Genomic DNA, 15,709 nt, shown 5'->3' with positions numbered 1-15,709 from the left:
CTTTTATTCGTATAGAATAAAATTTTAAATGGCGTTGATTCCAAATTTTCCCCCATTCGTGGTCATTTATTTTTTGTACTAAATCATCCTCCCATGTTGTCTTTAGATAATCTTCTTTCTCATTATATTTTAATGATAATTTATATATTTCACTTGTGACCCCTTTCAAAGTTTCATTTGCCTCTATACTTTCTCTTTGCCTAATCAACTGTTCAAATTTTGTATATTCTCTAATCTCTCCTATATTTTTCTCATACTTCTTTATCCATTGTTCCAATTGAATACAATTATACCAAGTTAATTTTGATCCTTGCAATTTCTCCTTTATTTTCCCTTTCTCCCTCATAGTCTTCATCCATTCTTTTATCCTATATATTTCTTGACCTTTTACTAATTTCTCTACTTCTTCCTTTAAATTTACTGGAAAAATTTTTAGCATTATAACTGGTGTTAAAGGTGAAATAGCTGGCATTAGTTTTTCTTTATTTTTTTTCCAAATTTCTAATATATTCTTTAAAAAGGGGTTTTCTATTTCCTTCATTTCTTTCATAGTAAGTTCTTTAAAAAATATATTTCCCAATGTTTCCTCTATTCCTGTTGTTTCCATCTCTAACCAATCTAATTCCCCTTTCTCTATGATTCCATCTATAATATATCTTATTTGGTTTGCATTATAGTACAATTTTAAATTTGGGAGACCCAAACCTCCTTCTTTTTGGGGTTTATACCAATATCTTTTATTAATCCTTGCTTTTTTATTCCCATTACAATAGTTATTCACTAATACTTGCCAGTTTTTAATTTCAACCTCTGATATTTGTATTGGCAACATCCTAAACAAGAAATTAATCTTAGGCAGAATTTTCATTTTTATTAATGCGATTCTACCGAACCATGATAATTTTATATTTTTATATTCTTCTAATTTCCTTTTAATTTCTATTCTTAATTTTTTATAGTTCTGATCCTCTAATTTGTGTAGATTTTTTGTAATTTTTATTCCTAGATATTTAATTGTATCTTTTACCTTTATATCTATCTTTCCATCCTTTACAAATTCCTGTTCTTCCGTTTTTAAATAATTGAACAACATTAGCTCTGATTTATTCCAATTGACTCTTAGTCCTGTCATTTGTCCAAACTCCTTTAAATGGTTTTTCACATTGTTCATTTTTTCCAAGGGGTCTCTAATTGTTAATAAAGTATCATCTGCAAATAAACTTATCTTATTCAATTTTCTCATCCCAATTCCTTCCAAATTTTTATCCTCCCTAATAATATTTGCTAATATTTCAATAATTATTGCAAATAAAACCGGGGAAAGAGGGCATCCTTGCCTTGTTCCTCTAGAAATTGAAATTTGTTCTGTTATTCCATCATTTATTGTTACTACTGCTGTATTATTTAAATATAACTGATCTATCAATCCTCTAAACTTTTCTCCCATACCTAATTTCTTCAATGTTATTTTTAATGCTGGCCATTCCACACAATCAAAAGCTTTATAAATATCTAATGCCATTATTCCTGCTTTCTGCTTTCTTTTCTCTATTGTATTTATTTTATTCAGTACTCTTCCTATTAAATTTGACATTTGTCTTCCTTGCCCAAATCCACATTGATCATTTTGAATATATTTATATATAAACTTATTCATTCTTTTTGCCATTATGGCTGTTAATATTTTAGCATCCTGATTGATAAGGGATATAGGTCTATATGACCCTGGGTCTAACAAGTCTTTATCTGGTTTTGGAATCAGTATTATCATTGAATGATCCCATGATGGTGGGATCCTTTCGCCATTTAAAATTTTATTGTATAACACTTTTAATTTAGGTATTAAAACCTTTTTAAAAGTTTTATAATATTCTGGTCCTAATCCATCCATTCCTGGTGATTTCCCTCCTTTTAATTTATCTATCACTTCTTCAATTTCTTTTTTCGAAACTGGTTGTTCCATTATTTCTTTATCCTCTTCTTCTATCTTTGTTCTCCAATTTTTCTCTATATATTCCTCAATTTTGTCAGTTGAACTATCCCCTGCTGTATATAAATCTTTGTAGTATTCTTCAAATATCTTTATCTTTTCTTTCATCAGCATACATTTTTCCCCTGTTTTGTCCTTTATAACCCCTATCAGATTTTTCTCTTTCTTTTTTTGTGTTAATCTTGCTAACATTTTCGAATTTTTGTTACTATATTCAAAAAACTCCCTCCGTAAATATATCAAATTTTTCTGGATCTGATCTATTTCTATCTTCTCTAATTCCTTTCTTTTCGCTTGCAGTTTTATATGTATATTTTTACTTCTATTCTTTATATAATCCTTATTTAATTTTTCAATTTCCGTTTCCAATTTGATTTTCCTCTCTTCCTTTTGTCTCCTTACCTTGCATGTTTCCCTAATACAAATCCCTCTTGCCACTGCTTTCATAGTATCCCATAATAAAGCTTGAGAAATCTCTTTGTTATTAATATCCCATATAACCTGCCATTCTTCCTCTATTTTATTCACTATTTCTTTATTATTAAGTATGCTAGTGTCTAACCTCCATATTTTTGCTTCTCTATAATCTTTTTTAATTATGAAATCCATGTTTACTATTCCGTGATCTGTAACTTTTATTCCTTCTATTTCACTATTTAATACCCTTGACATCATATTTTTGGATACAAAAATGAGATCTATTCTAGAATAATTTTTATGAACCACTGAATAGTAAGTATAGTTCTTTTCATCTCCTTTAATCAATCTCCATACATCTTTTAATTCTTTCCTATTCATTATCTTGTTCAAAGGTGTAATCTTATTAAGTCTGTCCCTTATTGTTGGGTCTGATTTATCTTTAACCTTATCCATGACCATATTGAAATCTCCTGCCATAATTGTGTAATCTCCCTGCATATCCTCCATTTCCTTAAATACTTTTCCATTTGATTTTCATTTGGAGCATACACATTTACCAACAAGTATTTTTCTCCCCCCATCGTTCCTTGCACCAATACAAATCTTCCTTTTTCATCAGACTTAACTTTTAGTATATCAAACCCACATTTCTTAGATATTAAGGTTGCTACTCCTCTTGCTTTAGAAGTACCATATGCTTTTTCATATGTGGCAACCCAGTTCATCTTCAATTCCGACGATCCTGATTTCGCTTGGTGCGTTTCCTGAATAAAAAAAATATCCGCTTTCTGTTTTTTCATTAATGATTCAATCCTTTTCCTTTTAATTACAGACCCCAGACTATTTAATTACAGACTATTTCCAAAGCAGAACCTTTCTTTCCTGCCTTTCCTGGGCTCCATTGTGGCCTCTTCAAAATCTCCTCAAAAGAAGGAAGGAAGGAAGGAAGGAAGGAAGGAAGGAAGGGGGGCTGCTGAACCCCTGGCAAACTCCTTTCATTCCCTCAAAAGCCGACAGTGGAATAAAGAGCAGCAGCAGGAATGATTTGATAAATAAGCAAGGCAATATGATTAAATTAAAAAGTTAGAAGAAATAAGAGAAGAAGGTAAACAATGCAATTGGTTTATTTTCAGGCAAATAAGAGAGAGATTTTTGTTGGATATGAAAACATACAGAAATACTAGGAAATGTGCTTTCTATCGGGAAAGGTTCACTTGTGGGGAGAGTGTATAAAATCCTGTTAAAACATGAGATGGAATCTGAAGTGGTTAAAGAAAACATGGTTCAATGGCCAAGAAAACAGGACACAATATTGAGATGGAAGAATGGGAGTTAACTTGGAAAGGGAGGATAAAATACATAGCTTCCCAAGCCCTAAGGGAAAACTACTACAAAATATTTTTTCAATGGTATTTGAAACATGAAAATATACCTAATGACATAACGTTGGTTTTAATTGTGACTGTCCAAGGCATTGAATTTATTGGGGGGAAGAGAGTTCAGTAAAAGTTTAGGGTGGATTTAATGTTCCCCTGCCCTGACCTCCATTCCTTTAAGGATAAATTCTCAGTGGGGAGGAATAGCTAACTCTCTTTGCAAGACAGCCAGATGCAAACCTGCTGCCCAACTCTAAAACACATGGAAAGTGCATGAGGCTTCTTCTGTACCTTTTCAGTTAGATCCAGGTCGTCCTCTGATTCTATGAGATCCATGTTCCTGTAGCCATGGCAGTAAGATCCCAGCGGCAAATGTGAGTCATCCTCCAATCCGCATTCAACATCCAAATGGGCTGCTTTGACTCCGTAGGTCAGAGAAAACCTGTCCATTTGAACAAAGAGTAGAAAGATGAGGTGGTGCCCCTTTTCCATATTGCGGCTTCTCTCCTAAGGCCAATAACCTATTGCATAAAAGTGTCCCAGACTCACTTGGATCTCTTCCTCTGGGTCAGAAAGAATTGTCTGGTTCAGGATCGCCGTCTCTTCTTCATTTCACATGATGCCTTTCTCATTCATCTTAAGGCCAGACAATTTTGTGGAGGGACCTTTCTTCTTTCCAAGTCCTTTGTCTGGAGAAGATTTTTTTAAAGTATAAGAACAGTCTAACAAATAAATACAATTTTACCTGAAGAAATTAAGTGAAACTCAGAAGAAGCATCATAGGATCTATCAGGCAGAACTCTCTTCATCATGTAAACCTTTAACAGGTTCGCTAGTGGTCAAGTTGAAGGCAGTTCTTCATTTGTCTGTGTTCAAAGGAGGTTTGTCATAGGCCACCTCCACCATAAAACTGTGGATGAAAAAGCCCACCAGCCTCTATGCCTAGAAAAGAAATTGAGGGCACCTTCCTGGCAGGATTTTTCTTGATCTGCCTCCCAAATAATATGTCTTCTGTGAAAGATTACAAGCCTTGTATTTTTAAGGAGCAAAGCTGTGTCTAAGCATTGCCATGGAAGAGGTCCATACATTTCTAAATGGGGTTGAGAAAGTGGAAGGAGACACAGTTTTCTCCTTCTCTCTTCTTGCTTGATCTTGGGGTCATTTAGTGGAGATGGGAAATTCAGGACAGACAACAGCAAAACGAAAACCACATTTCACACAGTTCATGTAAACTTTGACAGACTGTGACTTCCATATTATTGGGGCATTGAATTTCAACAACAATTATGATAATTAGCTTCTTATTCCCCAAACCACAGAGTTTTCTGAAATCTGAAAGACTGTGTTTATCACACGGAGGTTTTTGCAGCTCTTTGCAGCTCAGATCCGAAGCCACTGCAGGTCAAACGATGCGAATCCACGCGAAAATGTGAGTGTCATCACACAGGATTCCTTTCTATGGGGGCTCCTTCCATGGGGCTTCCGCAGTGGTTCCAAAGTGACCCCTCATTTTGGTGAAATAGGTAACAAGCGAATGCTCAGAAATTGCTTCCAAGCTCACTCTGATTCCACTCCGAATTGGTCTGGTGTGGAATGCAGCATTGCTTCTGCTCTGTTTCACCACTGCAAAACCCCCGGTTGCAAATTTCCCATGATGCAGTGCTGCAATTCCCCCCACTTCCTTCCGGTGGTCCTTTCGCTTCCAGGGCAACCAAGGGGGGGGGAATAGGCAGCCAATGGGAGTGGAGGAAGGTCCAGGTAAAGGGAAGGAGGCCACGCCCCCTCAGGAATGGGGAGCCAATGGGAAAATCACATTAGTCCCCATAGACTTCTGTTTTATCCATAAAGAACATTCCTAATACAACGCCACCCTCTTGTGGATACTCAGGGCACTGCAGCCTCCTTGGGCTTCTCACCAACTTCTATCCTGGAGCGCCATCTGGTGGCCACTCTGGGAAATTCACTAATAGCAATTAACCAAATTAAACGGTATATAAAACAAAAACATGAAACAAGCTAGACAAGGAAACTGTTACATGGAATTGTAATTGGATGACCAGCCGAACCGAAAGGGTGCTCAACAATGACTCCTTTTCATCCTGGATAGAAGTGACCAGTGCTGTGTCCAGTGGGGTCCTTTCCTGGGCCCAGTGCTATTCAACATCTTTATCAATTATTTGGATGACAGAATTGGGGGCATACTTATCAAATTTGCAGATGACACCAAATTAGGAGGAGTAGCTAATACCCCAAAGGACAGGATCAAAATTCAAAAGGACCTGAATAGACTAGAAAGCTGGGTCAAAGCTAACAAAATGAAAATTAACATGGAGAAATGTAAGGTACTGCATTAAGGGCAGAAAAATGAAATGCACAGATATAGGATTATGGGGGACACCTTGATGAATGAAACTATGTGTGAAAGGGATCTAGGAGTCCAAGTAGACCACAAGTTGAACATGAGTCAACAGTGCGATGTGGCAGCTAAGAAGGCCAATGCGATTTTAGGCTGCATCAATAGAAGTATAGAGCCTAGATCAAGGGAAGTAATAGTACTACTCTATTCTGCTTTGGTCAGGCCCCACATGGAATACTGTGTCCAGTTCTGGGCCCCACAATTCAAAAGGATGTTGAGAAACTGGAGGACACCCAAAGGAGGGCAACTAAAATGGTGAAGGATTTGGAAATCACAATGGGACATCCTCAGTGCTTCAGGCAATGAGCATCAGCTGCCCTCGGTTCGCCTCTGACATCTTCCTCCTCCATATCTTTAATTTCGACACCATCCACTTCATAAGGTCCTTTAATTCCTTTCTGTCTTCCTCCATTCGATAAACGTCTACCTGGGGTTCTTCTGTGCTGGGGCGGCTATCAAGCGATTCCCCCACTGCCAGGTCCCAGGCTGTCACTCTGCCCCCCGACGGCCTTCTTTCCCCCAGTCTGGGGCCGGAAACCCAAATCCTCCAGTGGTGGCCTGGATGGTGTGAGCTTCATAAGGTTTCCCAGTCTTGGGCTTGGCCCTAGTTCCTCTGAAGAAGGCACCTGCTCCTCCACCACCAGACTCTCCAGAACCACCGGGTTCTCCAAGGACTCTTCTTGTTCCTGGGTCTCCATTGGAGTTAAAACTGTGAGACTTTGCAATCGGTGAGATCTGGAGTCAGTCCTGTGCTCAAAAAATCAAACTCATTTGAAACAAAAGAAGCTTTATTGATGAATCCAGGCAGAAACACCCATTAACACCTTTTTGCAAAGTCTGAAGTCCAAAGGTACTTGCTCAATCCCTCCCTAAGCCAGCCCCCAATTCCCAAGATAAAGCAACACAAGCGGAGGTTGCATAGATACCAAGGTTGTCTCTACTTCCCTTCCCTTCTCCCAGACAGCCTCACCCTGAAGAGCAGTCTTCCCAAGCCAGCTTTACTCCTCCTTGATAACCATCTACAGCTGCAACCCCAGCCCCTCTCCAAACGCCTCCTTCATCTAAAAGCCACTCCATCTGTCCTTCTATCATTTTCCATTACGGGCTTTCTATAATCCATCACTCTACACTGCCTACTATGGACTGCAACTATAACTCCTACTTTAATAACCAAACCCTAATATTTTTACCCTTTATGACAGAACTCTGACACACAATGGGCCAGTCTCAATCCTTCAGGGACACACCACCAGTTTGAAGTGACAATTCTCCCATCTCAATCGTTCAGGCAAGGAGCATCAGCCTGAGGTTGCAATGGGTCAGTCTAAATCTTTCAGGTAAAGAGCACCACCCTGAAGTCACAATAGTACCCTCTCAATGCTTCAGCCAAGGAAACTCAGGCTGAGATCACAATGGGCCAGTCTCAGTGTTTCAGGCAAGCAGCATCAGCCTCAGGTTGCAATGGTCACATCTCAAACCTTCAGATAAGCAGTATTAGCCTAAATTCACAATGGTCCCATCTCATTGCTGCAGGCAAGGAGCATCAGCCTGAGGTCGCAATGGGCCAGTCTCATTCAGGTAAGGAGCACCAGCCTGAAGTCACATTATGTCATGAATACCTTTATTTATGCATCTATTCATTTAGGGATTCATGTCATAAGGGTTATAGGTTTAGGTTTAGGTTAGAGTTAAGATAGATGGGATTTATGGTGGGTTAAAATAATATGTTTTAATATGTGCTTTAATAGAATATACTAGAAAGAGGTAGAGAGACCATGGCTAAAGAATGTGCTTCTTTGCTAGGATTGGAATGTGTGGGAATCACTCTTCTAACGGAGGCTTGAGTTTAAAAGACTGGTCTCTGGAAAAGGAGGGGAAACATAGAGAGTTATGGATATTTTTATATTATATTATGTTGCTATGGGTTTAGGCATATTATATTTTCATGTGGTATCATATTATGTGGAGATTGATAGGGTTTTATATTATAGATAGCTATATATATTGCTAAGCCATAATGCAAATTAAAACCGTTGTGTGGCTGAGTTCTGTGGTGCAAGGCCACAGGTGCAGTGGTTGAGAAAAGGCACATGAGAGCTTCATTGCTTTTAGGAAAGCTGCCAGAATCCCGGATGGGAGGACACTGCACCTAAAAGGGCGGGAGAACGCTGTGCGGGAAAGGGCTATCCAATCAATTAGCTTTATTGGTGAATGGAGTGCGGTGGATTCATATGGTTATAAAAGGGATATGTTTATACCTTCTTTAATTCCTGACAAAAAAGTCACTTCCATTACTTCTTCTTCAATAAAAGCTATTCCTTTTTCAAAGTACTGCCTTTTGTGTTGCAAGATGGGCTGCAATTAGGACCCTGACAGATATCTCTCTCCCCTTCCATTCACCCTTCTATCCCAAAAGGGCTGGAGAGCATACCAAACCAACCACAGAACCTTTCCCTGCTCTTGTGTAATGCCAGGTCAGTCAAAAATACAACGCAGATAGTCTAGGATCTCCTACTGGACGAAGAGGCTGACCTGGCTTGTTTCATGGAGACCTGGCTGCGTGATGATAGCTCAGCCACCTGGGATCAGGCCTTACCAGCCGGGTTCTCCGTCAGTGAGCAGGTAAGGGGACATCATTTTGGTCCATAAAGACAATCTTGCCTTGAGCAGGATACCTATCCATATGATCGACCACATCAAATGTATTTGCCTCAGCTTAAAGACTAGGCGAAGTCTAGGGATTCTGTTGGTTTAATGTCCACCCCGTTCCTTAACAGACTCCCTAGCGGAGCTGACACAACTGGTCTCTGAGATGCTGCTGGAGTCACCTAGGCTTTTGGTCCTGGGCGACCTCAACATCCCCCTCGAGGCCCCTCCTCAACATGCGCAGGATTTGCAAGGGCCTCTCTGCTGCTGCTGCTTATTCCACTGGTGGCCTTTGCGGGAAAGGAAGGTATGCGCTGTGGATTCAGCAGTCTCCCCTTTCTTCCCTTCTTTCTTCCTTTGAGGAGACTCCAGGCGAGCCCAAGGTGCAGAGCTGGACTCAGGAGGAAAAGGCAGGAAAGGAAGGCTCTGCTTTGGAAATAAAGCTCTCTCTGTGTATCTTCTATGTTTGTGTTTGTGTGTGTTTGCCTCTGCTGTTCTTATGGCTGGGAATGGAACAGAAAACTGAGGAGGGAACAAAGGGTCAGTTTAGCACAAATTCACAACTTCTGTGCATTTAAGAGTCCAGTGTGTTGAAATAGTAAAGAACTTTATTGAGAACACAGAGTCAAAAATTCAGTGGTTAAGCCAGAACTGCCCATTCCAAGCAAACAATACATTAAAACCCCAAACACCTAAAACTGCTCCCTCTTCCAAGCCTAGCTCCCCCCTCCAATTCCTACAGTCTATGCCCCACAGGTAACAAGCCCCCCTTTGCCATCCCTAGAAACTAGCCCTTTCTGTTAATACCAGCCTTCGACTTTCTTCAGCCAACATCCCACACAATGCAAAAGCTATCATTCCCATAAATATTCTAGACAGCTGCAACAAATCCCAGCCCCTCATCTAGCTAACCTATACCATGACCCACAATCCCCAGCCAAATAGACAACCCATAGCAACTATCTATACTATTAGTAAATAAAACCTAAACTTAACAAAATACAACTTTAAAACAAACAGACATATGGACAGAGAAACCTTACAAATAAAATCACAAGGGCCTTTTCTTAGCACCGTTGGATTGAAAATATTTTATATTCCTTACTGACAAAAATAATGTTAGTTTACTGCTGAGATTTGTGTGGCTTCTCTCCTGTGTGGACTCTCTGATGTGTCACTAGGCTTGACCTCTGAGAAAAACATTTCCCACAGTGCTGGCATTTGTATGGCTTCTCTCCTGTGTGGACTCTCTGATGTCTCACTAGGACTGACTTCATATAAAAACATTTCCCACAATGCTGGCATTTGTATGGCTTCTCTCCTGTGTGGACTCTCTGATGTCTCACTAGGTTTGACTTCAAGTAAAAGCATTTCCCACAATGCTGGCATTTGTATGACTTCTCTCCTGTGTGGACTCTCTGATGTATCACTAGGTGTGACCTCCGAGGAAAACATTTACCACAATGCTGGCATTTGTATGGCTTCTCTCCTGTGTGGACTCTCTGATGTGCCACTAGGACTGACTTCATATAAAAACATTTCCCACAATGCTGGCATTTGTATGGCTTCTCTCCTGTGTGGACTCTCTGATGTATCACTAGGAGAGTCTTTGAAGAAAAACATTTCCCACAATGCTGGCATTTGTATGGCTTCTCTCCTGTATGGACCCTTCGATGCATGACAAGGATTGACTTGTAAGCAAAATGTCTCCCACAATGCTGGCATTTATGTGACTTCTTTCCTGTGTGGATTCTCTCATGACTCAAATATTTTTCTGTAAAGAAGCACAGTGACAGATAAGACTGAAAATCAGCGTTAAGAGAGGAGGGTGTTACCCATGATTTAGCCCTCATTAACCCCTCCTTATTAGAGATTAAATTAAGAGAGTTTCTGTTAGTAACCCAAGGATGACCGTACTACTTATGCCCCTAAATCCATGGAACAATTGTATCCTTATTTATAGGAGTTAACAAAGAAGAGATTGGAGGGGGACTTAAGGGAATCACTGGAAGCAGATAGTCAGAAAAAGGAATGTTGCAAAAATATTCTATTAAACATATGGAGAAATAGTTTGATTGGCAAGTGGCATCATATCCTGTGAGACTGCCATAAAGTCCTGAGTCAGAGACCAAGGCATGATGGAAGCTAACTGCAGAGGTCCCTTCATGCTGTGTAGCACCAGGAGATGACTCACAACCAATACAGTATACAGCTCACATGTGGATTGGTGTGGATTAGAGTTGTGTGTACAAGGGATGGTGAAGTTGATGGAAGTCGGAGAGGAGAGCTTGCAAATAATTGTATTATTAGGAGCAGGTAACTGTTAAAGTTGCCAGATATTGTGCATCTGCGATTATTTGTAGCAGATTTTTTTTTGGAACAGATGTAGAAACACCCATGTAATATCTTGAAATAATTATGACCAAGAGTCAGGTTATTACATTTTTATACAACTTCCATTTTGGAATTAATAGGATTGTATACGGTGTTTTCTGCACTATATCCATTTGACTGTTCTGTTTTATATGAATCATTTTAGAAGTTTGAAGTTAATGAGTGGGTTGCCACTATAAACACTATAAACACGCCATGTGCAGCTTGTATTCTGCTTGAAATGTTATATAACTCAGCTTGGGAGATACTCGATTAGGATACAACTTTCTAAGCAACCGTGCCAAAGCGACTATTTTAAGTCTATATTTCTCAAAGTTATTTGGGACAATTTTTACCTGCCAGGTTTAGGATTTCATTTTATGGATTGATGTTTACCCTTATTGCTACAATACCAATTACTTCTTGTGATGCTTTGTGTGTTTTTCAAGCTAGGCGATCCTGGCTTTGCTCCTGCCTTCCCCTCCTGGATCCCAGAGGCCTGATCCCCTTCCTTTTCTCCCTCCGCTCTCCAACCCTGCCTCTTGCCCATCTGCACTGCTTTACCATTTGACCTTCAGCATCTCTTCCCTGCCTTTCTGTTTTTCACATTGCCTCCATCTCTCTATCACAGACACACACCCACAGAGTGTGATGCACAAAAGGGACACTTTGAGGCTCATTTCTTGAGAAAGGCAAGACAATCATTATACAACTAATGCATTAGGAAAGGCAGAACAAGGAGTCTGGGACCTGGTTTCTGATGTTAGTGAGGGTCAAGTGTGAGGGATGAGCCTTAAAACAACCTTAAGGCATCTCTAAGACAGAGATGGACTACTATTCGGAAGTGGGGTGGTCACATTGGACCCCAGGGGATCTCAGGGGAAACCCCAAATTGTGTTGCCTAAAAATATGGTATAATGTTTTGCCCCTCAATATCCCACAGCATCCCTTTGTGGAAATGGAGGCCATTTTGCCACTGTTGGGCCCTCTCTGATCCATTGCAGGGCCAAGGGAGGCCTTTTTCCCATGAAGCCTGTCCAGAGCCTCAAAAGGCTGGAAGAGGGGCCACAAAAGCCAGGAAAGGGCTGAGGACCATTTAGGGGCAAAAGGCATTAATCTCCATGGCTCCTTCCCACAAAATTGCAGAATTGGCAGTTTAGGATTGGATATTGAGAATCCTTACAAAGTGGAGAACAATAGTGCCTCACTAAAACTAGAAATTCCAAGATTCCACAGGAAGTTGTTATGACAATTAAATTACGTGTGAAAGGGAACTAGGAATGGTAGTAGAGCACAAGTAGAACATGTGTCAACAGTGTGATGCAGCAGCTAAAAAGGCCAATGTGATCCTAGGCTGTATCAATAGGAGTATAGTGTCAAGATCAAGGGAAGTAATAGTTCCATTCTATTCTGTTTTGGTCAGGGCTCACTTGCAATGATCCTGTGTCCAGTTCTGGGCACCACAATTCAAAGAGATGTTGAGAAACTGGAGCATGTCCAGAGGAAGGAAACCCAAATGGTGAACGGTCTGGAAACCATGCTCTCTGAGGAATGACTTAGGGAGCTAGGTATGTTTAGCTTGGAGAAGAGAAGGTTAAGAGTGGATATGACAGCCCTGTTCAAGTATTTGAAGAGATACTGAGTATGGAGCAAGCTTGCTTTCTGCTGCTCTAGAACAAAGGACACAGAACAATGGACACAAGTGTTAGGAAGGATCGAATCAGAGGAATTTAATGAGCTCAAATTTACAAGAGGCGTGTCCTAACAACGCACGCAGCGGATTGGGTCCCTATGTGTATACCAGAGGTCATATAGTCCAACCCCAAGAAACAGAGACTGCAATGTCAATGAGTTGCAAATAAAATATAAACATTTATTAAAGCCACACAACCAAAAAGGGATGACACACGCACACGCACATTCAATGCTAAAGCAAGGGAGGGGAAGAGTTGGGGGTAAAGGAGAAAGGATAGAGGCACCGTTGAAATATTTACCTTAGGAGTCTTTTCCAAGCGACAGATGTGAGAGATGTTGGTAAGTGAACATGGCAGCGGGGAACAGAAAGCAAGCGGCAACCGCGATGGCTAGGAGCTAAGTTCCAGCGGGCTACGCTAACAAGAGGCCTGAAAGAGACAGTGGGCTTTGGCTTGCCCAAGTGATTTCAGCAGAGCACAGTGCCCAAGAGAGCTCCGGAGCGATTGCTCAACAGAGTTGAGGTTTGGAACTGTAGCTCAGAAAGCCCAAAGGAGGGCTGGAATCTGGGTCTTATTTATACTGCGAAACATATCCTCAGGCTATAGCTACCTGCAGAACAAAGGTCTTCATGGCTATCTATTGACTAAGACTAAAGTTAAACAATGGATACACAAAAGGGTCTGCCACTTCTTTGGGAGAAGACTACAATGTAGATGGCTGGGTACTTAATACCATCAGTAGGTGAGGCAAACTTCCTTTGTCCTAGTTCATGTTGCCTGCGACAACGGCAACTCCCAGAACTGGTTTTAAAGGTTTAAATCTACCTTTCTGCTTTAGCCATGGCCTGCTAGGCTTGTCTGGCTACGTGGTCAGCTCGCTTTTGGGATAATGGCGGCTGTGATGGGGTCAGTCAGGGGTCATGATTTTTGATCGCTTGGTACCCAAAATTTATATAAATCCAAACTCGATCACACAAGCCACAGGAAAAAAGGTTCCACCAAAATATTAGGAGGAACTTCCTGACAATAAGAGCTATTCAACAGTGGAATATACTCCATCTAGAGCATGGTGGCATCGCATTATGGTTATTATTATTATTATTATTATTATTATTAATTTCAAATTAATGGACATGGAACAATGGAAGCAAGCCACAGGGACAAGAGATTCCACTTAAACCTTAGGAGGAACTTCCTGATAGTAAGAGCTCTTCAAAAGTGGAATATACTCCCTCAGAGTTTGGTGGAGTCTCTTAATTTGGAGGTCTTTAAACAGAGGCTGGATAGCCATCTCTTGGGGGTGCTTTGAATGTCTATTCCTGCATGGCAGAAGATTGAACCGGATGGTCCTTGTGGTCTATTTCAACTCTTTGATTTTATAATTCTAAAGTGGAATCATAGCACTCTGACAGTGAATTATGAAAGGGCCCTCAGTCTTCAAAGGAAGTGAAATGGATTCAGGTTCCTTACCCACAGAGGCTACATTTCCATAATTCTCCATCATCACATAACTGTACATCAGTCTCTGTTTCTTCGTTAACAGTTTCCATTCCTCCTCAGTGAAATATAGCCACATCCGCAAAGGTCACCTGCAATAGAAAATAGCCCTGATCCAGAGAGTGACTAAACAAAAGGGGAGGAAAGCCCATGGTGCATTGCAAATATTATTTCATCACTTCAGAATTCAGTCCAGGAAATAAACTTTAAATTCTGCAAGAAAGCAAAAAGCTACAGCCTTTGAGATCCAGTTTGTCTCGAATCCTTTCAATATAATATACAATATGATAAACAATATAATTTCGGCCATTTCTGGAATATTATTGATTGATTAACATACTGGCTATTCCAACATGTATATTAGTTTTCATTTAGCCATATTTCACCTAATTTCAGAGGCAAATTTCATTTTTAAAAAACAGTTCTGGGGAGTACTCTGGGCTTGAGGGCCACTGGGCCCACCTTCAATTTAAGTCCAGAGATATTCTTCCATATCATCCAGCATTTCACAGATGGGGAAAGCAACACACATGTGGACAAGCAACACCAGAAGTGGGTCAAGATGGCCAAAGTTGTTAATGATAAAGATCACACAAGCGAGAAAGGGTACAGTATTTTGCTTTTAGCTCAGATTCCTGGCAAGGGCAAGACCCTGCCCCCTTCTCTCCTCCCCTCTCCCCTCTTTTGCATTGATGGGCTGTAGACTCTTTTGAACCTGGAATGCACTTTGCAGCAACTGAACTGACCTGAGGAGAAAGGAGGAAATGGGAGGAGGAGAGTGAAACAGGACATTTCCTAAGCCCCTGAAAAAATGAGGAGACAGAGGATTAACCAGGACTCTCTCTGCCAAACTGGGACAGTATCTTCTCCGCTTGCTTTCATGATCCAGCCCAGACACAGATAAAACGAATAGTCAGGATGGCAACTTACCAAAGAGCTGTTAACCCTCGGCAGCCTCTTTCTGTTGGAGCCCAGCTCCGTCTGCTTGGCCTTTGTGTTGGCCATCAGGTGGGCAGGGGGATCCTGGTGGCCCTGCACTTTGGTCACTTCCAGCAAACAATGTCCCAATGCTGTGTACAAGGGGATCGTGATGAAGTTCCTGAGAAAAGAGACCAGGGTAAGGCTTGGTTTAGCAAGAAACCCTGCAGCAGTCAGACACAGAGAACAGCATCCTGCTGATGACATACGCAGGTAACATATGCCTCCTTTGGGCCGATGTAGAGGTGAGCATCCCCTTCCTCCCTCTGCACCAAACAAAACCCCCTGGACCTAGCACAGACTCACTGCAGCTCCCCTA

General features: G+C 40.8%; 1 protein-coding gene across 1 annotated transcript; it reads right to left on the bottom strand.

The window, feature by feature from the left end:
• Positions 1 to 9,911: 9,911 nt before the first annotated feature.
• Positions 9,912 to 14,450, bottom strand: LOC149275547 (uncharacterized). The gene is made up of 2 exons (XM_089504615.1): positions 14,386 to 14,450; positions 9,912 to 10,622 (listed from the first exon to the last, which is right to left on the bottom strand). Exons 1-2 carry the CDS (start codon positions 14,432 to 14,434, stop codon positions 9,973 to 9,975), a joined length of 699 nt encoding a protein of 232 aa, XP_089360741.1. The 5' UTR covers positions 14,435 to 14,450; the 3' UTR covers positions 9,912 to 9,972.
• Between the last annotated feature and the right edge of the window lie 1,259 nt (positions 14,451 to 15,709).

This window comes from Sceloporus occidentalis, unplaced genomic scaffold (assembly GCF_023333645.1).
Source record: "Sceloporus occidentalis isolate IW3139 unplaced genomic scaffold, rSceOcc1.0.p SCAF_281, whole genome shotgun sequence".
Classification (NCBI taxonomy): Eukaryota; Metazoa; Chordata; class Lepidosauria; order Squamata; family Phrynosomatidae; genus Sceloporus; species Sceloporus occidentalis.
This window is presented reverse-complemented; position numbering and strand designations above follow the sequence as displayed.

What these genes read in the sequence shown, in the direction of transcription:
- LOC149275547 (XM_089504615.1), bottom strand. Translation starts at nt 14,434, where the DNA reads ATGTACAGTTATGTGATGATGGAGAATTATGGAAATGTAGCCTCTGTG. An exon ending in TGGAAATGTAGCCTCTGTGG is followed by an intron (nt 10,623 to 14,385) that starts GTAAGGAACCTG and finishes GCTTCTTTACAG; the next exon opens with AAAAATATTTGAGTCATGAG.